This window comes from Octopus sinensis, linkage group LG12, assembly GCF_006345805.1.
Source record: "Octopus sinensis linkage group LG12, ASM634580v1, whole genome shotgun sequence".
Classification (NCBI taxonomy): Eukaryota; Metazoa; Mollusca; class Cephalopoda; order Octopoda; family Octopodidae; genus Octopus; species Octopus sinensis.
Genome location: NC_043008.1, coordinates 23,201,160 through 23,225,934, shown reverse-complemented (window position 1 = coordinate 23,225,934; position 24,775 = coordinate 23,201,160). Strand labels below are relative to the sequence as shown.

Below are 24,775 nucleotides of genomic sequence, written 5' to 3'. Positions count from 1 at the left end.
CTGCCACTTATGACTTGAAAAAGATTTAGCCATCAGCAATCAATGAAGCCTATGACTGTCTATGCACACAAAGTGCATGGTCATGTGGGGTGAGGCAGAAAACTATGACAACTCCATATATATTATACTTTCTTTGTACCTGAAACTACAGAAGTGGGTGTATTTCATTGTTATAATGTACAGAACACCCCACTACCACTGCAAGATTATTTGTCCTATAGTTAGGAATCTGACAATTATTTGTAACAGTCTTACTCACTAGACACAAATGTTACATTTGTGCAAGGATTTCTTTAAAAGTGAGAAAAAGCTGCACACAATTCAGACCCTCTTTTTCTGATACTATATGAATATTGGCAAGATGAGATCAAGATAAATACACTTGTATGAAAATGTAGGAGTTTGCTAAAGTATCAGAAGGGATCATCAGATATCACAATACCATCTAACTTGGTGTTCGTTCAGGTGAATGTCAATTCTAGATGACTCCTCTGCTTCACAGGTTCTTAAAATAGCAGTAGTGAAAATTTTCTGTAGACTACATCTCTCTTAAAGGAAATATTAGCCTATAATGGCATGGTTGTGCAGTTAAGAAGTTCATTTCATGCACATACATAAATGTCTATATACAATGAGCAAGTTTCTTCTACCAAGCATCATTTAGTTTAGGTCAACTGAAATTTCGGGATTTTTTTCTATGATTTATTCAGAGGAGAAATGGCAGCACCTAATATATTCTTCAGGACTTCTAAAATTGGTGAAAGACAGGGAGGAAATTATGCTCAGATACGAAACCTAACTTGAATGCTCACAACAGAGCAAATTCTATTAAAACTACCCAAGGTGATGGGTTAAATTTGCACCACTAAACACAGGAATGAGCCTTCTGACAAACTGACATTATTTCTATCTTACAAATTGCACTCACACTTTGGAAGATCTATGGCTATAGTAGAATTCACCTGTCCAATACACTACGCCAAGAGATTGAACCCAAACTCACATAAGTGAAAAACAAACTTCTAACTAAATAATTATGTTTACTATTGAATCTAGTGTATGGAAACTGTGCAGAAGCTCACCATAAGCATATGTATGTATTTGCACATATAGAAATATAAATGGTTTGACCCAGTTATACCTATTTACATGTGGCTGACTTTATCATCTCCTGAGTTTAATAAAATATCTGAAACTAGCAAACACACTTGTCCTTTGGACGGTTTAAGTTGCTTTCATGTTATTTTTTTCACCAAATAATTGAACTACCGAGAAGGTTTATGTGTAGCATGGCAATCTGTTTCCAATTAACCTAGGAACAGAAAATCAAGTTGAAGGCTGGTTATTGTGGAAGTCATTGCACTTTTAATGATCATAGAACATATAAGTTTGCAAGCCATGTAAAGTAGAGCTACTGAAGTGTTTTGGGAGTAGATTACAGATAATGACTACAAAATATAGTTGTTTTACATGAAAGCGAAATTTCTTGTCAGAAACAGCCACATAAATGGTGTAAGGAAATTGAAGGAAAATGTTGAAATTTCTCCTCTGCGAGTTTATTTTTTTCAACAGCAAAGGGAGCTATTTTTTTTTGGAGAGAAAAGCTATCAAAAGCCCCTTCATTCTATCTTCCCACATAGTGTGGACATAAACTGAAAGATACATATAGCTTTCGCTAGTGAAAGCAAAACTCTTATCTAAAGGTTGATTCCTTGGGATGAACCATATATGAGTGTTTAGAAAAGGCTAGAATGACAATGCTAACACATATTTGAAACAATGGACAGCAGTCAAAATATCATAATGGACGGGTAAAGAAGTATCCTTAAAGTGAAACAACGGTATCAGAGGTTAAAAAAAAGGTATCAACAAACAGAAGGGAGGGAAGGGGACATCACCTTTCAAGTAACTCAGAATAGGTAAAGGTAAGCTTGCCAAAGTTTAATCCAGTTTCAATATGTAGATTAAGATAGTTTGGTATTGGATATTCATCACATATAAGTAGTTTTCCTAGTCAATTGAATCATTGTCGTAAATGGACAGCAGAAATAGACAAAATCCTTTCACTTTTATAAAAAGATCAGTCACCAGCAGCTTGCATGAGCTTGCTAGCACTTTGGCTTAATAAGTTTATGCAGCCGTGAAAAAGATTGATAATGCTTTTGCAGCAAAGTTGCAGCTCAAAGCGATGACATCATTTGAAGCACTATGTGCCAGGAAAATTTCAACATTTTTGTTTAATTTTCAAACTTTTTCGACCTTAAAAGCAAAATTTCATGTCGACTGAAAATGTGCATTATAGCCCTTCTCAAGGGCTATATGAAGATGCAATTTTTTTCCTGGAAAGGGTTACAATGTGATCAGAAAAAAATTTAAAAGAAAATAAGGACAAAAAGCACTCGTTTTTTCACAATGAAAAATCTTTGCTTAGTAGCCTGAATTTTGCGACAAAATGCATGATTATAAAGCACAACAGCCCAAAGTGCATGCCATTGGCATTAGATGTCAATCACATCAATCCGGAGGGGCTTAGAGCACCCTTGAATCGATAAAAAATCACTCTTCTCACCATAGCAACTGCATCTTTCCAGATGGCGAGTTTTAACCTACGCAAATCTCTGCCTCATCATGCCTTCTATGCCTGTGTCAATTTTCAGCTCAATCCGACTACTGGTTTGGCCGCCAACCTCTGACATAGCAAAATGTGCACACAATTTTGACCCAAAGCCCCTTTTATATATATAGACTAGCTTAAGGTGACCCGCTCTACGCACGGGTGAGGTTGTGGTTGTTACTTTCTGTTGCTTCCTTTCTGTTTCTTATCGCCACATTCTCTCTCTTTGTTTGTCCTTTCTCATTTTCCCACTCTCTTACTCTTCCTTTCTGTTGGACTTTCCCTCACTTTCTCTTACTCTCTATCTTTCTCTATTTGTCTCTCTGCCATTTATAAAAAAATTAGGTTTCCGCGTTAATTTGATTGAAATTGGGCAAAAGGTGTCCGATATAGACCACCAAGTGTCCCCCCAAATCAATAAAATCCCAGTTTTCACATCAAAGTAACCACTGTAGCGCCACAAAACATCTCCCAATCAATTTCCCCCCTCAAGTTACCCCCTCCTGTAAATTTGGATCCCCTTACAGCCCCATTTAAACCCCTTTTTACATAAAAATCGAATCTGTGTCTACGTTCGCCTTCTTCATTTTATAGATAGGTTTAGATGCCAATCGCGCCAATCTAGAGGGGCTTAGAGCCCCCTTGAATCTTCTCAGCATGGCAACCGCATCTTTCCAGATGGTGAGTTTTAACCTACTCCACTCATCACGCCTTCTATGCCTGTGTAAATTTTCAGCTCGATCTGACCACTGGTCTGGCGCCCAACCTCTGATGTAGCAGAACGTGCACACGATTTTGACCCAAAGCCTCTTTTATAAATAGCAGAGAAACTCGGTCTTGCTCGGGATTAAAAAAGTTTATCATTCTTTTATTTGTTTCGGTATTATAACTCAATTTCATTCGGGTCTACACAGGCTACACTTTAAAGATGAGGAATTTTGCCCTAGTGGCCACACCTTTCAATTGAGCAAACTCGAAGTTACCATGCTAACTCGCCAGGACTTTTAACATAGGTGTGCAAATTTTCAACTAAATCCTACCATATTTACTAACATTTTTACCTGTATAACTACTTGTGAGACAATGTCTGCTCTTTGCACAAATATGTAGTAGACCTACAGAGATACCCCACCTTACTTAGGATTACAATGGCATAGCTTTTCATTGTTTTACTTGTTTGGTTAATATAAGCCAATTTCATTCAGGCCACATTTTAAAAGATGAGGAATTTTGTCCAAGATGAGGAAAAAATAGTTGCCATGCAAACTCGCCAGCACTTTTAACATAGGTGTGCATATTTTCAGCTTAACCGACCACATAATGCACACATAATATATATATATATATATATAGTGATGCATATTTGCCATTTGAATATGGCTAACCCATAAGGGTGGATGCTACTGTAGTTTGTAGCCCCACCCTTATGGGTTAGCCATATTCAAATGGCAAATATGCATCACGATGTGTTACCGCTACTGTTTATAACTCGCTCTGAGATTTATCATTATATATATATATATATTATATATATATATATATATATATATGTACATATATACACATTATATACATATGTGTATATAGATACACACACACACACACACATATATATAAATTAACCCAATAAATATCTGATTCATAATATTTGTTCTCATGATTGTGTGGTGGTGGTGGTGATGGTGGCGGCGATAATAAAACTCTCTATGAATGCAGACAGATGTACAGAGAGAGAGGGGGGGAGGTGGTGAGGGAAAGAGTAACAGCGCTGGCGAAGGCAGCGGGAAAAGATAGTAGTATCTGTCAAACGTCCTTATAGAGAGAAAGTGATGGGAAGGGAGGAAACAGAGAGAGACAGAGGAAGACATGCAGATAAGAGAATGAGACGAGACTTGTCAAAGTGTGTGTTTTTTGCCCTAGTAGCCACACCTTTTAAGAGAGGGATTTCTAACCTAGCCCACTCACATCCTGACTTCATTTTACATGTCCCTGTAAATTTTGGAGTCAATCCGACGGGATCTAGTGCCCTTTAACCCGTTCCAATGCCAAAACCAGACAAACTTTTCGCATTTCAGAATTACAATATAGAGACTAGCTCAAAGTGACCAGCTCTATGCGCAGGTAAGAGTGTGGTTGTTACTTTCTGTTGCTTCCATTCTGTTTTTTATCACCACATTCTCCCTTTTTGTTTCTCTCTCCTTTCTCTCTCACTTTCTCACTCTCTTAGTCTTCCTTTCTCTCGGACTCTCCTTCGCTTTCTCTTACTCTCTATCTTTCTCTATCTATCTCTCTCCCATTTATAAACAACAAAAGATCTTGTGTAAGTTGAGAAAGGAAATAGTTTGAAAGATCAATCATAAGTATCAGGCAGTGACAATGGAAAGGTCTGCTTCAAAGAAGACAGCAAAACACTAACATTTAAAAGGGACAGACGAACTAGCGAGCGGAAAAAAAAATGTTGGAAACCAAAGTTTGAAGGGATAGAGTCTGAGGACAGTAGAGTCACCATGGCTGGAATTTCTTAACGACAGACAGCAACGTAGTGGCAGTTTAACGGCTGGCGTAAAATTTTGAACTTGATGTAAGAGAAAATTCCTAAACACCAACTTTTGAAGTGATTCTTTCTCACGACAGTAGACTCACCATGGCAAGCATTCAAAACTTCTTCATCATGGACGGCAACACATTGACGAATAAAAGGCTTGATGTAACAGAGAATTCCTAAACACCCGCTCCTGTAAATTTTAATCCCCTTCCAGCCCCATTTAGACCTCTTTTCACATTTTGGTTAATATAACCCGATTTCATTCGGGTCTACTCGGGCCACATTTTATAAGATGAGGAATTTTCTCCTAGAGGTCACGCCTTTCATTTGAGGTAAAAAATAATTGCCATGCAAACTTGCCAGCACTTTTAACATAAATGTGCATATTTTCAGCTCAACCGACCACATAATGCACACATTATATATGTGTGTGTGTGTCTGTGTCTATGTGTGTGCGTGTGTGTGTGCGTGTGTGTATGCATTATATATATAATATATACAAATTATATATATATATAATATATATATATATATATATATATATATATATTATATATATATATATACAGATATATACACTTTGTATATATACATTATATGTACATATTTATATAAAGAACACACACACACATAATTTAACCCAATAAATATCTGATTCATAATATTTGTTCTCATGATTGTGTGGTGGTGGTGGCAATGATAATTCTCTCTATGAATGCAGACAGACATAAAGAGAGAATGTGAAAGAGCGCTGTCGAAGGCGGTGGAGGAAAGATATAGGATGCTGTGAAACGATGTTATAAAGAGAAAGTGAAGGGAAGGGAAGAAAGAGAGAGAAACAGAGGAAGACAGATACATAAAAGAATGAGACGGGTAAGAGTGTGGTTGTTACTTTCTGTTGCTTCCTTTCTGTTTTTTATCACCACATTCTCCCTCTTTGTTTCTCTCTCACTTTCTCACTCTCTTACTCTTCCTTTCTCTCGGACTCTCCCTCGCTTTCTCTTACTCTCTATCTTTATCTATCTCTCTCCCATTTATAAACAACAAAAGATCTTGAGTAAGTTGAAATTTTAATCCCCTTCCAGCCCCATTTAGACCCCTTTTCACATTCTGGTTAATATAACCCGATTTCATTCGGGTCTACTCGGGCCACATTTTATAAGATGAGGAATTTTGTCCTAGAGGTTACGCCTTTCATTTGAGGTAAAAAATAGTTGACATGCAAACTCGCCAGCACTTTTAACATAAGTGTGCATATTTTCAGCTCAACCGACTACATAATGCACACATTATATATATATAAGTACATATATACGCATTATTTATATATATATCTATGTGTGTGTGTGTGTGCATACGCATTATATATATAAATATATACAAATTGTATACATATATATATATATAAATACAGATATATACACTTTGTATATATACATTATATATACATATTTATATATAGAACACACACACATATATAAATTAACCCAATAAATATCTGATTCATAATATATATTTGTTCTCATGATTTATATATAGAACACACACACATATATAAATTAACCCAATAAATATCTGATTCATAATATATATTTGTTCTCATGATTGTGTGGTGGTTGTGGCGATGATAATTCTCTCTATGAATGCAGACAGACATAGAGAGAGAGAGAGTGACAGTGCTGGTGAAAGCGGCGGGGGAATGATAGTAGACTTTCCCTCGCTTTCTCTTACTCTCTATCTTTCTCTATCTATCTCTCTCCCATTTATAAACAACAAAAGATGTTGAGTATGTTGAGAAAGAAAATATTTTTATGCTTTTTAAACCCTTCGTTGTTATTCTCATTCACTCATTATTACTTTCTCCCTTCCTTTCACTTTCTCTGTATAATGTTATAGAGAGAATGTGGAGGGAAGAGAAGTAGACGCTGTGAAATGACGTTATAGATAGAATGTGAAAGGAAGGGAGGAAAGAGAGTGAGTGATGGAGAAAGACAGACACATAAAAGAATGAGAGGAGACTTGTCAGTGTGCGTTTTTGGCCCTAGCAATGACACCTTTAAGATTTCTAACCTAGCCCACTGGCATCCTCGCCTCATTTTACATGTCCCTGTAAATTTTAGAGTCGATCCGACAGGATCTAGTGGCCCTTAACCCATTCTCAATGCCAAAAACCAGACAAACAAACTTTTTGCATTTCAGAATTATAATATAGAGATGATGGAGGGAAGGGAGGAAAGAGAGAGATCGAGAAAGATAGAGTGATATCTGAAAGGGAGAAATGACAAACACTTGTCAAAGTCTAGGTTTTGTTGCCCTAGTAACTACAGCTTTTGAGATAGGGATTTCTAACCTCGTCCAGTCACTTCCTCGCCTCTTTTTACATGTCCCTGTAAATTTTGGTGCCAATCCGACCCTATCTACCGGCCCTTAAACCATTTCCATCACAAAATAAGACAAACAAATTTTTTGCATTTCAGCTTTATACATATTGATTATATATATATAGAAAAATCACTCTTCTCACCATAGCAACTGCATCTTCCCAGATGGCGAGTTTTAACCTACTCAACTCTCTGCCTCATCATGCCTTCTATGCCTGTGTCAATTTTCAGCTCGATCTGGCCGCCAACCTCTAACGTAGCAAAATGTGCTGACTATTTTAACCCAAAGCCTCTTGTATATATATATATATATAGATTACCGTCACTAATGTCTAGGGGTTGATGACGATATATATTAAGATTATATATATATACACATATATATATGTATATTAATTATATATCTATTTATATACATATATATATAAATTAACACAATATATCTGATTAATAATATCTGTTATGATTGTGCAGTGGTGGTGGATGATAATAATTCACCGTTCTAAATGACCTGTGGCGGGAATATTTAAACTTTTGCAGCTGTCAATGCTTTCTCTCTATAGATACAGACATACAGTGAGAGAGGTGGTGGGAGAAAGAGTGACAGAGAGACGAAGCTGTCAAACATCGTTATAGAGAAAATGTGGAGTTCCCTCCACATTTTCTCTATAACGATGTTTGACAGCTTCGTCTCTCTGTCACTCTTTCTCCCACCACCTCTCTCACTGTATGTCTGTATCTATAGAGAGAAAGCATTGACAGCTGCAAAAGTTTAAATATTCCCGCCACAGGTCATTTAGAACGGTGAATTATTATCATCCACCACCACTGCACAAGAGAGGAAAGAGAGAGATTGAGGAAGACAGGGTGATATCCGAAAGAAAGAAACGACAAACACTTGTCAAAGTCTGGGTTTTGTTGCCCTAGTAACCACAGCTTTTAAGACAGGGGTTTCTAACCTAGACCAGTCGCCTGCTCACCTCTTTTTACATGTCCCTGTAAATTTTGGCGCCAATCCGACCCCATCTACTGCCCCTTAAACCGTTCCCATCCCAAAATAAGAGAAACAAATTATTTGCAATTCAGCTTTATTGATATTGACTAATAAAATAATATACTGAATGCAATGAAAGGACAACAAAATGAAGTGATACAACTCACAGGTACTTTGACAATATCTTCTATTGTTTTAGGATTGATTAACATATTTATAAGATCCTTGACTTCAGGTTGTCTTTCAGTTCCAACTCTATTGACAAAATCTTTTAATCTAAAGAAAATAAAGAAATGTGTGAGTTAAAGAATCTACACAAGAATATGAAATATTAATAAATAATTTGTAGCTTAACAATCTATACAAGTAGTCAAAGAGAGAGACAGACAGAGAAAGAGAGAGATAGAGACAAAGAGAGCGAAAGAGAGAGAGAGACAGACAGACAGACAAAAACAGACAGACAGACAGACAGAGACAGACAGAGACAGACAGACAGACAGAGACAGACAGACAGACAGAGACAGACAGACAGACAGAGACAGACAGACAGACAGGCAGGCAGGCAGGCTGAGACAGAGTCAGAGAAAGAAAGAGAGAGAGAGAGTTACCATAGAGTTATTAGACCTCATAGAAACAAAATTCACATTAATATACTTTTTACCATCTTTGAAATCAAAATGTTTCAGTTTCAAATTTTCAGATTACATGCTCGTAACAAAGATATGATGACACCTAAATAACAGTTATTCCAGAGGGGCAAATCAATGCTTGCTAATGACTTGCAACTCATAAAACAATATTTAAATTCATTCATAAAAGTAGATATCTAAATGTTTGAGATGAGTTATTGATAATAAGATCGTAATTTTGAAACTAGTGATCTCATTGTCAGAGAAGGAAAAAATGTTTGATATTTACAACTACATTATAATTTGAGGAATTCGATCTCCATTTGTCATCACATGTGTTATTGCTGGATTTGTACACAGTACTAGAATGCTCACATCATAGTACCAACTGCATCAATTGCTCATGACAAATTTCTCACAAGCAATAATCAACAAATTACTGCGTACATCATTCCCAATGCATTGTGAGATTTTCAAACACAAACCCCTAGATATCACAAGTAGACTGGACCTATAACCAGAATGTCTTGTGTATATTTATTGAAAAAATCAGCGTACTTTGCATTAAGTTGTGGATGGAAGTTTATTGATATGTTTTGTGTTACTCAATTTCAGACCTCCCATCTCTAAATATATCAATGTTTTAAAAACTTAATACATATGGTCACAAAAATATTTGTGTTACAATTTCACAGAGAGAAATGCAAGATGACACCTGAAAAAACAGTCCATGCATGCTTGAAATGAAATGAAATGCTGCTGATGAAGATACAAGAGAAAAAGAGCAGAGAAGTTTCAGGTAAGAATTTAATTCCAATTGCATAGTTTCAGGTTCAATCCCATAACAAATCCCTCACTCAAAAAAGAGGTAAAGGTTAATAACAGGAAGGGCATCTGGCTGTAAAAACAGTGCCTCACTAATATATATTTAATGATTGCTAGCACAGAAAAATGGATATAAAAACAAACGAATAAAAGTGTGTATGGACATGAATGTGTGTGTGTGTGTGAACGCATGCATGTATGTATTCATAACACAGAAAATAAGTCAGAATATAGATGTATCTCTTCTTTGATTATAATTTACATACAAAGATATAAAAAAGCTAGAGAAAAAATGAAAATGGAGCACACACACCTACACATTCAAACAAATCCATATATATATATACATATACTCGCAGCAAGAAAAATCATTATTGAATTCGAAGTATTGGACTACAATTGATAGGCCTGATAATTTCAACATTACCATGTGGTCTAGTGATTTAGTTCAGGTAAGCGATTTAGTTGGTATTTATATTCTTAGTTGTATACATAATGAATTTCTTGAATTAGGAGGTGGATTATATAGAGATGAAGCTCTATTCACTATATATCTTACTAGAATGGGCATTATGTCAGTCTGTCTGTCCATCTCTCTATCTCTTTGTCTGTTCTCTCTTCATGGCCAGACAGCTGGACCAATGGTAACAATGTTTTTCGGGATTACAAAGATGGTCATCTGGTAGGTTTTTAGCATTAAAAAATCAGAAAGTATGACTATTTCATGGATATCGATTTTTGATTCACATTTTTATTAAAAATTCATGAACCTCAAGTAACTCTGGATTTTCATCATATAGTTCGTGGCCTCATCGTAGATATGAAGAATGTCACAAGGACAGTTAATAGCAAAAATAAAATGGAAAAAGTGTGTGTCAGTATTTAGTGTGTGATTATTTAGTGGTTATTGAAGCGAGTCAGTCTCAAGCAGGATTCAAAACAGCTAATCGAAGCGGCTGCTGTTTACATCTCAGTTTTGTCAATTAAAATAAGCCTGACATTATTCGCATAGAACAGTGAGAGGTAAGTCTTAGTTTGATTTTTTGCAACCCTAAAGATTCCACTCACACATTCACAGCAAACAAGGCACAGGGCCAGACATTAGATCATGTAAGTGTATTTTTAACCTCTCCAATGTTTACACATGGCCAATCACTCCAGTAATTTGAAAATTAGTGTCGACCAAACAGAAAATATTGTCTAAAAAGAAGTTTTGTAATCATATTGATATTATCAAAAGGAATATAATTCATAATTTAAATAAGAAAATTTATGAACTTTGAATGTATAAGAGTATAAACAAGCATAAAATAGTGTAAACAACTAAAATAAAAGTATAACTAAATAACATTTTTTTCTTAATACTTTTTATGTAGTGGTCAAAGGAAGCTCTGGCTTTTGCTAGGAGTGGTCCACATAACCATTCATGATACAGAGGTTGGGAACCTATTTCAGTTCAGGAGAGAAATGTCATCACAGGTTACTTAGTCGCAAACACATGTCATATAGCTGCAATAGAATGCTGTATCACCAACAATAATGTGATTTCTTTAAGACATCACCCAGTAATCTATCAAGTCCATTTGCACATTTCTCAATACATACTGCTGTTATGACTTCCCTCCCTCATTTTATACCTCCATCGTAGATGGGTAGATTTAATATGGTTAATTTAGAAAAGTCCAGAAAATAACTTTTCAAATTCTTTAAGTGTCTTATTCTTTCTACCACTAGAATAGCGTTAACTTCCTTGATGTTACACTTGATTTATGTAATGAGCTATACCAACCTTATCATAAGCCTAATGCATGTAAATAAAAATTCAGATCAACTTTATCATAAGCCTAAGGTATATAAATAAAAATTCAGATCATCCAAGGAGAATAATAAATTCTATCATTAAAAACATATCTACTCACATTTCAAGACTTTCAGTTAATGAGGATGTATTTAAACAAAATGAAAATTACTATAACCACACTTTATTTGAAGCTGGATATAAAGATAAAATTTACTATATCCAGAATCATAATAATAATAAAATTCCTGGAAATGATAGGATTTTGCATAAGTTGGAAATTAATAGGGAGTATAATAAAACTAAAAATCTAGATAGAAATATATTAAACAATTTTTCAAACTTAGCTAAATAAAAGAAGAAATAATGATATAAATGCAATAGGCAGAAAATTAAGCATTGATGATGAACATATTATTAATAAGTATAGGTATAAATCTGTAGATACTAAATATGTGATTGGTATGAATAATAATAATAACAACAAATTTATCAATAATATTAATACACCAACTTGTTCTTTTGTGGTCTGTGTCATGCTTACTTCAAAGGAAGAAGTGCATGGCAAAGCAAGAGAGAGAAGGACAGAGAGAAAGAGAGAGAATGAGAAATCAAGAGAGTAGGAGAGAAGAGAGAGAATGGTGATAGCGTTCGTTTTTAAATGTTTCAGAAAGGAAGTAAGAGAGAAAGACAAAGAGACAGTGAGTGGTTATAGCATTTTTGTGGTTTTAAATATTTAAGAAAAGTAGATACATAGGTCGAAAAGTAGATACATAGGTCGAAAGAAAAGTTGATACATAGATACATACACATATTGTTAAATTAAAATCAGGAGAGAGGAGGGACACAGAGGAAGTGAGAGAGAATGAGATTGAGAGAGATAGAAGATACATGATCGAAAGAAAAGTTGATTCACAAATACATAGACATGATGTTAAATCAAAGACAACTGCAACAAATATTGGAAGTCACTTTCACTTTTCATTACCACAGAGGATAAAATTAACTCGCAAGTGGCCGAGTACTCCACAGATATGCATATCATTAACGTAGTTCTCAGGGAGATTCAACCTCACACAGAATATAACAAGGCTGACCCCTTTCAATTACAGCCACAACTCATTTTGGCCAGCTTAGTGGACTGGAGCAAGATAAGCCTTCAAGTGGTTGGAAGAAAACGAAAAAATATCCTATATAGGAGCAGGAAAATCTTTTTAGTCATCAGGATCATTATGAGTGTTAATCCAGTCCTAACTGCAGCATTTGTGGGTCTCACATAAACACTGATGCACAGGCTGTTGTTATCAAACTGAGCATGAGTTGAGGACAGAAAAGCTATTTTTTCGTCTTAGCTTTCACTGCTTATACTAAACACAATGTTTTTGCCTAATATAGAACATTTCCTTTTTTTTCACTCTTTTTAAAAAATGGCACTCCATCGATTATGACAACGAGGTTCCTGTTTATCTGATAAATGGAACAGTCTGCTCGTAAAATTAATGTGCAAGTAGCTGAGTACTCCACAGACATGCATACCATAAGGTAGCTCTCAAGGAGATTCAGTCTCACACAGAATGAGATAAGGCTGGCCCCTTTGAATTACACCTACAACTTATTATTGCCAGCTGAGTGAACTACAGCAAGGTGAAGTAGAGTACCTCACTCAAGAACACAGTGCAACACAGGGAATCGTACTCATGACTTTATGAACGTGGGCCAAATACCCCAAACCACTGAACCACACACCTTCATTCTCTTAACCATAGAAAAAAGGACTGAAATACAATTGATGTTTTCTAGCTTCTTTACTTTTAACAACGAAGAGGGAAAGACACTTAGTAATGAATAGAAGGAAAGTTTTTCTTTCAGGTGTTTACATTTTTATTCTGGGAGTTTCTTAAAATAAAAACATAACTTATCTTATCAAAGGATTTCTGTTAACTAAAAATTTTAATGCAATACATAGAACTTAACATTTATAAGAAATATATCATGTGAAAATATGGCGTAAATAGAGGAAATATGTATTTAAGCTATTAAAATTACAAATGTATTTTAGCTGTGAGAAAAAAATTAACTTTAATATACCATTTACTGGAAAAATTGTAAAGTCTAAATAATTATAAGCACAGGAGTAGCTGTGTGGTAAGTAGCTTACTAACAAACCACATGGTTCCGAGTTCAGTCCCACTGCATGGCACCTTGGGCAAGTGTCTTCTACTATAGCCTCAGGCCAACCAAAGCCTTGTGAGTGGGTTTGGTAGATGGAAACTGAAATTGTTCCAGAATGATTCATAATGTCATGTGGATAATTCAAATAGTTTGACTGTTATGTCGTTCAGTAAGCAAATACATAGATAAATAAGTAAAGAAATAGAGATAAAAAGAAAGAAATCTTGTGTGCGTTATCACACATGCACACACACTCACACTCAATATACTCACACACACACCAAAAAAACCTCCACAGATTTCTCATACATATATATACATATAGAGTGTATATGTGCAAAATTTATGAGTTTTTTGGTATGTGTATGTATATATGTGTGTGTATATGTGAGTGTGTGTGTGTGCATGTGTGGTGACATGCACAAGATTTTCTTTTTATCTCTCTTTATTTCTCTTGAGTTATTCTGTTACTTCTGCTAAAGATCAATAAAAATATTATCTATCTATCTATCCGCTCAGTCGAAGTTGACTCTTGGTTACTCGATGGATCAGTGTCTTCCAGCCAGTTCTGGTCACTTCTTTCAGATTGGCTATGTCCATTCCCGTGTCACTCTTGATGGTGTCAAGCCAGCGGGTTCTTGGTCGGCCTCTTCCTCTCTTGCCACTGACCATTCTGAGTAGGATGTCCTTCTCTTGGGATTTTCTCCGCATAATATGACCGAAATATGCCAATCTATGCTTGGTGGTCCCAGCTTCTAGTGACAGTTTTGGCTTGATCTGCTTAAAAACCTCTCCATTTGGTGAGCTTCGCTATCCATGGAATCTGTAAAAGTCTTCTCCAGCACCAAAGCTCAAATGCATTAATTCTCTTCTGGTCAGCTTTCTTTAGTGTCCAGGTCTCGCATCCATATGTTGCTATTGGGAAGACAATTGCATTCACCAATCTGCATTTGGTAGCGAGTCTGATGTCTCTACTCTTCCAGACTTTGCTCATGCTGACCATTGCCTCTCTGCCTAGCACTATCCGCTGCCTTATTTCTGGAGTGCAATTACCATCTCGATTTATTTTGGAGCCTAGGAATATGAAATCATCAGCCACTTCAATCTCTTCATTATCATCTTGATGTTGTTTGTTGTGGCTGCTGTTGACATGATCTTCGTTTTCTTGACATTGAGGTACAGCCCAAATTTCTCACTCTCTTTCTTGACTAGCAGGATAAGATTCTTTAGGATGAAACTTATTTGAAAATTATATGAACCTATATGATATATCTGTTGGCAAATGTCCATGCAAACCTATTTTTCAGTTGCAGAATGTTGACCTCCATACTCCTGTTCTCTCTTGCCACCCTTTCCTCACTCTTAGAGTTGGCACACTCAATGCGAGTATATTGAAAAGTACATCTGGTGAGATTATTTGAGATGCTGGAATGAAAGTGTGTTGCACAAGAAGTAAGGTGGAGGTGAGCTTCTACCAGATTTCTTACAAGCAAAGAACATGTGTATAAAATCTTCTGGGTAGGCATTAGTGATTGGGTTAGTGACGTGAGCATACTTTTTGTTGTAGAATGGTTTGATAAAGCAATCAAGTTAGATTGTGTGATCAAATACTTATGCTTAGACTAGTTTTGCAAAGTAGAACATCAGTTATTATTTCTGCCTATGCTCCTCAACCAGAGCTGACAGACAAATAGAAAGATTGCTTTTATGACACCCTTTTGTAGACTACTTCATTGACAAATGACAGTTAACTTCTCTTCATAACTGACAATGTTGGCATGTTGGGCATGCTAGACAATATCTGGTTGACTTTCATGGTTTGTGCATGGAGACTGTAGAGAGAGTTCCCTAAATGAGGAGGGAACTAGGCTACTGGTTTTCAGTGATGCAAATGACCTTATGATCTGCAATAGTAATTTCAGGAAACTAGCCAGACACCTGTTCACCTATCAATCGAGTGGCCACACAAGCCAGATTGACTACATTCTCACCAGAAAGCAGGAAAGATGGTTGCTTATAAATGCAAATCCCTTTCCAGGTGAAGAGTGCACTCCTCAATATAGGTTAGTTGTTAGTGACTTCAGATCTCCGGCTTCAAGGATGTCAAGAAGCAAGCAGTTTGGGAAAAAAATGATGTGGAAGCTTAAGAATCCTCTGAGTAGTCAGAGATTTAGAAATGTTCTAATTGAAGCGTCTGATGAGGAGGAGGTGGAGATGGTGACATGTAACATAGAGAACAACTGGAAATTCCTACATGACAATTTATGAGGCTCACAGACCGAATTTGTGGCTGGTGCAAAGTCCCATCCAGACCTAGGGTGACATGGTGGTGGAACTGTGTAGCAGACAAAACCATTAAAGCAAAGAAACAGAATCCTTGAAGGATCAGAAGAGTAGTGGTAGCAGGGAATTATATCAGGTAGCTAAAAGTGAAGCTGGAAGATAGGTATATTTAGCTAGGGGAGAAGCAGAAAGGAGGAAGTTTTCCAATGTTCTATGGCATGAGGCCTAGAGACTTAAGGTATTTCAGATTGCAAGACAGTATGTCAGGGAAAATTGTGATGTTGTAGGTGAGAAGTGTGTTTGCATGGATGATGGTTCACTTGAAGTTAGTGATTCTTCAAATAAAGATGCTTGGAAGTGTCACTATGAAAGGCTGATGAATGTAGAGAATGCATGGAGGGAAGGAGTGTCTGCTTAATGTGGATGCAACAGAGGGACTAGCAATCTGAATAGACAGTAGCTTGTTAGATAAAGCAATTAAGGATATGAACACAGGGAATGTCCTGACCCACCAAGAATCACTGCTGAGATGCTTAAAAATATCTGGCAGAGTGGGATATGGCTTAGTCACCAATATAGTTAATTAGGTTGTCCATGAAGGAGTCAAACCCAATCATTTGTGTAGCAGCATTATAATCAGCTGCTACAGAGTTAAAGGTAATACTTTAGTCTGAAAGGTGACACCTGAGACAAGTATCAGATTGCTGTGCCAGGTGATGAAAGTTACAGAAAGGGTCATAATTCAACTAATTTGGAAGAGAGTTAGCCTAGATGAAATGCAGTTTAGTTTTGTGATAGCACTTCCTAGATAGCACTTGTGATAGCACTTCCTAGATAGATCTTCCTAGTAAAGCAACTGCAGGAGAAGCATTTAGCCAAGGAGAAGCATTTGACAAGGTACCCCAATCCCTTATCTGGTAGTCAATGTGGAAATTAGGGTTAGAGGAGCAGTTAGTGAGAGCTGTACAAGCCATGTACAGGGATGCTGCCAGTAAGGTGAAAGTTGGCAATGAGTATAGCAATAAATTTAGTGTAGAGGAAGGAGTTTACCAAAGATCAGTTCTCAACTCTCTTTTATTTATCATAGCCCTTCAGGCCATAACAGAGGAATTTAAGACTGGCTGCTCTTGGAGCTCCTTTATACTGATGGTCTTGTTCTTATAGCTGAATCACTACCAGAACTAGAGAAGAAATTTCAGGTGTGGGAGCAAAGACTATGGAATTTACAATTAACTGCACCAGGGTTCCTCTTCCCTAGGGAACCAGACCTAATGGTATACCTGCGGATGTAGGTCCAGACCCTGCTTTGCTGGGTCCTGTCTCTGATCACGTTGCACCTCCAAGGGCATCCATTGACGGTGATGCCCTTAATCTTAACAGACGGGTATCACCTGATGGAGAAGAGTCAGCCCCCAACCAAACAACACCAAACAAACACCTCATCAGCTGTAAAAATCATACGATACTCAGCACCTTCAATGCCCACACCCTCGGCTCTCTTGGCTGTCTAGAAGAACTTGGTGCAAATGCAGAATCACATGGCATTGATATAATAGCTGTCCAAGAACACCGATTTTACCACCTTGACAACATCCTCAAATACCATCAAGTCGGTTCTTATCAACTTGTAACCTCCTCAGCATCAAAGAATACTGTTAATTCAACAGTTGGAGGTACCGGATTTCTACTTTCATCAAAAGCCAGTGATACTCTCTTGAGTATAGAGTCAATCTCACCTAGAATTATGGTGCTTGAGATAGATGGAAACCCCAAAACAACATTGGTATGTGTGTATAGCCCACATAATTCGTCTGTGGCAGATGAGATTGAGAGTTTTTATACAACCCTTCGTTCAACCATTGAGCAAGTACCTCTCCATAATTTTCTAGTTATAGCTGGTTATCTGAATGCTAGACTAGGACCCGATGAGACCAAGTTTACTTTCAACTCTAAAACTAATCGGAACGGAGAAATGCTCAAAGACTTCTTGGAGGAATTTAATCTCTACACCTCCAACAATTCTTTTATGAAACCAAAAGGTCAACTTTGGACATTTGGGTCCCCACTTGGTGATAGGGCACAAATTGACTACCTCATCTTTCGAAAGAAGTGGCGCAATAGTGTTAAAAACTCGAGATCTTACTCTTCCTTTAGTTCTGTTGGCTCTGACCACAGAATTGTATCAGCTACCGTTAAGCTTAGTCTTCGCTCATCCAAAAAAGCTAAGCCTCACCCAATGAAAACGATCGACTGGGAGGAAGTCTTATCTAACCCTGATATGTCCAAACAATTTACTATTGAGGTCTATAACACATTTCAATCTTTGTCTACTTCTGAAATAGATGCTGAGAACATTGAAGAAGTATACAGCAGCCTCATCAAATTAACAGAGGAAGTTGCACTGGCTACTCTTCCCAAAAAGAAGAGATGGGGCCAGAGCAAACCTTCTAATTCCCCAAATGTCATCAAAGCCAGAAACCATCTAAAGTCTATATCACTAGCTTACCACCATTCTCCATCCCAGTCACTGAAGATCCAACTCATAGCTGTCAAGAAGAATCTTGATGAGGCTTACTTGAACGCCGAGGTTGACTTTATCAATGGCAAAATTAGTAAACTATCCAAAGAGCACATTAGTAAAAAACACCACCTCGCCTGGAAATCCATCAAAGACCTATCAGGCAAAAATTCTGGGTCATCAATTAGAATTAAAGGGGGATCAGCTAAGAAGCGTTTAGAAAATTGGTCAACCCATTTTAAAAACCTCCTTGGGAAGAATGCCAAAATCCCTGATAACCCCACTCTTCCAAGTGTGCCTATATCAGACACGCTGGACATCAACACCCCCCCCTTTTTACCATATTTGAACTAACAGCAGCCACCAAGCAACTAAAAGCCTCGAAAGCATTTGGTCCCGACAACATCCCAGCTATAATTTGGAAGGATGATAGATTTCACACACTTTTGCTCAACCTCTGCAACCACACACTTTCCACCTTTGTCGCTCCAAAGATTTGGCACCAATCTCAAATCATCCAAATACCCAAAAAAGCCAATTTATCCCTCGTCACCAACTACATGGGTATATCTCTAATGTCAATTGCTGCAAAACTGTACAACAAACTGATCCTAAATCGTCTTGTCCTTTTTGTTGAACCTTTGCTCCGAAAGAACCAAAATGGATTCAGAAATGGGCGCTCAACGCTGAGCCAGATACTATGCCTACGCAGACTTATTGAAGAATCAAAAGCATTTAATCGCGATCTTGCAATGGTATTTGTAGACTTTTCTAAAACGTTCGATTCTGTAGATAGGTACAAGATGTTTGAAATCCTCTATGGGATACCAGACAAAATCATTTCCGCCATCAAGGCCCTCTACACAGATACGTCTTCAACCATCTTAACCCCTGATGGAGAAACATCATCTTTCTCAATCAAAGCCGGAATACTGCAGGGAGACGCACTTGCCCCATTTTTTTTCATCATTGTTGATTATGTGCTACGTGTGTCAGTTGATACCATCTCTGGCAAGGGCTTTGAAATAAAACCAAGAAGAAGTTCCAGACACCCAGCTGAGTACTTGACAGACACTGACTTTGCTGACGACATCGCTCTTATCAGTGATTCTCTCTCCAATGCCCAGTCTCTTTTACAATCTCTCGAACAAGCCTCAAATTGTGTAGGTCTTTACCTCAATGAGGCCAAGACTGAATACATAAACAAGTGCCTGTCCAACAGTGATTGCATCATCCATACTCTCAACAATGCGCCCTTAAATATGGTTTCTGATTACAAATATCTTGGGTCATACATATCATCTGGAAAAGACTTTCTAACTAGAAAGGGTATGGCCTGGTCAGCCTGTAATGACATGCATAAGATCTGGTCATCAAATCTAAGTAGAGACTTCAAACTTGAAATCTTCAAAGCCACAGTCGAACCAATTCTACTATATGGCTCAGAAACCTGGACGTTATCAAAGAAGCTTGATAGGCGGTTGGATGGAACCTACACTCGCCTCCTTATGAGAGCTCAAAATCTTTCGTGGAAGCGCCATCCAACCAAAATGCAAATATATGGGAAACTACCACCTGTGTCATCTCTTGTGAAAGGTAAGAGAGTCCAGTTTGCTGGACATTGTTGTAGAGCTGAAAAAGAGGTAATTTCTATTCTTCTCCACTGGAAGCCATCTACTCGCAATACCAGAGGGCGCACCCTCTCCTACCCTGATGTAATCTCCAGGGATACAGGCATCCAGCAACAGGACCTCCGTAATGCCATGATGGACCGTAAAGTCTGGCATAGCATGGTAAATTCCATTGTCTCGACCACGGTCGAACAATGATGATGATGATGTGGGAGCAAGGTCTGTAATCAAAGGGGCTTAGTATTAATTTAGCAAAGACCAAAGTCTTGAGTAAGTAGGAAAACAGATAAATGACTAATCACTTCAGGAGATGGTCCTGCACAATATTTAGAAATTACATTCAGAGTACCTAGTATAAGTTATTGACACTTAAGAGGTGCAGTGGTATCACTGGAGAGTTAACAGAAAAAGTAGCCTCTGTGTGTGGCAAATGTGCAGGTACAATAAACACTAAGAATGTACAGAAAATAGATTTCCTCAAATGTTGATGGAGATTCTTATAAGTAGTGGATAACTTCCACTACCTAGGTGATCAAGTTAGTAGTGGAGGAGAATGCTCTGAACGCATTGTTGCTAGAATAAGAATGAGCTGGGCAAAGTTAAGAGAGCTACTACTTTTGTTGGTAACAAAGGACCTCTCTCTCAGTGAAAGGCAGAGTGTATGTGTACAAACAGCTATGCTACAGGGCAGTGAAACATTGACTGTGACTACAGAGGATGTGCAAAGTCTTGAAAGAAATGAAGTCAGCATACTTCACAGGATAGGTAATGACAGAGTGTAAATGAGTTAAGAAAAAAATTGGCTATACAAGGCATCAGATGTAGTGTGCAAGAAGTACGGTTGTAAGATGCATATGGAAAAGGACAACTGCATAAAGAATTGCAATCTCTAATTGTGGAGAGAATCTATGAAAGGGGTAGACCCAAGAAGACATAGGACAAAGTGTTGAGATGATCTTCAGATGTTGAGTCTCACAGGGCTCTCAAAACTCCCCCACAATCCATCTTCCCAGCATCCCTACCAATACCTGCAGGCCCACTCTTTCTCATGTACCTATTTATACTCTCTCAATGTCCTCACATATCTACCATGCTCCCCTTCCAGTCACTCCAATTTATCTTGCCTTCATTTGCTACAGTCATATCTTCCTCATCTCTAAATATCTTCCCTCACACTCTTGTAGAACATTCTGCTCTATCCTTTCTGTATTACTTATACCTCCTTCCCACTATGGGTAGCCACCAATACATCTCTGACACCATCTATTTCTCTCTCTCTCTCACTCAGACAATCTCTCTAACTCTCTCTTTAACTCTTTCCCACCTTCCTCTCCTTTCTTGTCCTATTGGGGTAGCTGTCTCCTCAATAGTAAGACAACTAATTCTATATCTCTATTATACTCTAAACTTTCACCTGGCACACAACCACTTCCCTTGGTCCCACTCCCTCTCTCACCTGCTACTTGTTGATACTACTGGTGCCGGTGTCACATAGAAAGCACCTAATATGAGTATTAATAGGAAACTTTGGTATTGTGTCAATAAACATATCCTAATGTTCACTTCTTCTTTCATATATGGTGAAGTTGGTTTATTCCTGACAAAAGAATCATTATCTACATTCCTGTTTTAGAAAATTTCCTCTAGGTAATTTCAGTCGAAGTTCTGAATCTACTTTAAATTTGGGTATATTTCAGATTGATATAGAAGTAAATTTGAATCACTTTGATAATAGATCAATTTCATTTTTGTTTAAATTCTATATTGATAAGCACTTGAGTTCCAAGGTCAACATTTTTCATGGGTACCTTTAGTTTTTTTTTATTTGTTTGATGTCTGACTGAAATAGTATAGTTTTCATTTTTGTCCCTTTTTTCTTTCTTTACTACTCTTTAAGTCTATACTTGTATATGTGTATTCTTTATGCATGTGCAAACGTGTGTGTGTATGTGCATATATATATATATATATATATATTATATATATATATATATATATATATATATATATATACACTGGCTGGTGAAAATAAATTTAAGACCGATGATAAAAGTTCTATTTCTTACAAAATATTTTGTTAATAACACCAGACAAATTATTTTTATCGTTTACATCTTATGCATAGATTATTTCTCTTTCGAATGATGCAGACAATAACTATTTTTATACAACTTGAAGAATTCTAATGCTAAATTAATATAAATGTTTCAAATTTACCTGCAAAATTAGTTTAAGACCATGCAATATGTATGCAAATTTTTTGCCAAAATGGGTGGTCACACAACTAGCCTAAATGCACTATATAATATTATAATTTAACGTTATTATACAATTGATTAATAATGGGAAAACAACGAAGCTTAAGTCCTGTCAAGAGAGCAAAAATCGTATTACTCCACCAGCAAAAGTTTCCTTTTCGGATATCAGCAAGCAACTAAAGTGCAGTAAAACAGCTTGTGTGCAAGCGTGGAAGTTATACTCGGAGACTGGTCAATATAAAGATCGGCAAAGGCCCTTTGATTCCAAACCTTGCTTCCACACCTGAAATCTCTCCTCTTCATCTGGTAGTGACTCAGCTATTAAAGCAAAATCATCAGCATAGAGGAGCTCCCAGGAGCAGCCTATCTTGAATTCCTCTGTTATTGCCTAGAAGATTATGATGAATAAGAGGGGGCTGACGACCAAACGTTGGTGGACCCCTACTCCTACCTGAAATTCTAGTTTCCGCATTAACCACCAGATAATGGATTGGGGGAACCTGTCAAAGGCTTTCTTCATGTTAATTAAAGCCAAGTACAGAGGTTTATCTTTGGCTAGGAATTTCTCTTGCAGCTGTCTTACCAGAAATATAGCATCAGTGGTGCTTCTCCTTGGCACAAAGCCAAACTGCATCTCATCTAAACTAACTGATTAGTTCAAGTATGACCCTCTCTATGACTTTCATCACCTGATCCAACAATTTAATACCTCTGTAATTATTCCTATCTAATGCATCACCTTTTCCTTTGTAGCAGTTGACTATGGTGCTGCTACATCAGTCATTGGATATGACTCCTTCATGTATCACCTGGTTGACTATATGGGTGACTAGACTATAGCTTACACCACCAGATATTTTAAGCATCTCTGCAGTGATTCCTGATAATTGCTTTATCTGCCTGGGTACTATCAATTCGGATAGCTGGTCTCTCTGTTGGGTAGACAATTGGCAGACTTTCTTTCTCCCATTCATTCTCTTCATTTAGAAACCATTCATAGTAGCATCTCCAAGTCTCTCACTTTGTAGCATCATTAAATGCAAGTGCATCATCATCCATGCAGACACATTTCTCTCCTATGACATCACGATACTCTCTCACACAATCTTGCACTTTGAAACACTTCAAGTCTTTGGTCCTCACGTTACTGAACATTGGCAAATTTTTTCTTATCTGCTTCTCCTCTGGCTAAATAAACCTGTCTCCTAGCTTCCCTTTTGGCAATCCAATATAGTTCCCTGCTATAACCACACTTCCAGTCCTTCCATGCCTGTTTCTTTTTCCTAATGGCCCTGTTATCTACATTGTTCCACCACTACATTACCTTAGGTCGAGAGGGGACTTTGCACCATCCACAGATCTGATCAGTAGCCCTCAACAGGTTATCCCATAGGAACCTCCAGTTGTCCTCCACATTATGGGATACTACATCCTCCACTTTTTCGTCAAAAGCTTCAAGTAATATGTCTCTAAATCTCTGTCCATTTGCAGGATCTTTAAGCTTCCAGACCCTTCTTTTCCACACTGGTTGTTTTCTAGGCAGCCCATTTAGCCCTGATCCTGTAGTCACTAACTACTAACCTATGTTGTGGGGTACATTCTTCACCAGGGAAGGTCTTGGCATTTATAAGTAGCCATCTTTCCCATTTCCTGGCAAGAATGTAGTCAATTTGACTAGTGTGTCCACCAGATCAGAAGATCATTTGCATCACAGAACTCCAGTAGCCTGGTTCCCTCCTCATTGTGGGAGCCAAATCTGTAGCCACCATGTACACCATGGAAGCTTCCTGGATGTTGTCCAACATGCCCATTGAAGTCACCAGCCATTTGTTGATGCGGTAGTCTGCAAGAGGGTGTCATAAAAATGGTCTTTCTGTTCATCATGTAGTCCTGGCTAATGGGCATAAGCCAAAAAAATGGTTGCTAAACCATGTTGCAGGACTAGTCTAAGCTTAAGATTCTGACTACCTCAATTACCTTATCAATCCATTTCAAGAAGTATACCCACACCCCATCAGTGTTCCCTGCCCAGAAAATCTAATACCTATGTTCTTTGCCTGTGAGGAACCTAGCAGAACTTCCTCTCCACCATACTTCTTGGATGCAGCACAGATCTACATGTCTCCG

At 37.4% G+C, this 24,775-nt stretch overlaps 1 protein-coding gene across 1 annotated transcript in view; it reads right to left on the bottom strand.

The window, feature by feature from the left end:
- The window catches only part of LOC115218047 (IQ domain-containing protein H-like), a 396,498-nt gene that overhangs the window by 239,831 nt on the left and 131,892 nt on the right, over window positions 1-24,775 (bottom strand). Inside the window, exon 9 of the mRNA XM_029787806.2 lies at window positions 8,702-8,810. Within this exon, the coding sequence (XP_029643666.2) occupies window positions 8,702-8,810 (109 nt within the window). The remainder of the gene's footprint in view (window positions 1-8,701; window positions 8,811-24,775) is intronic.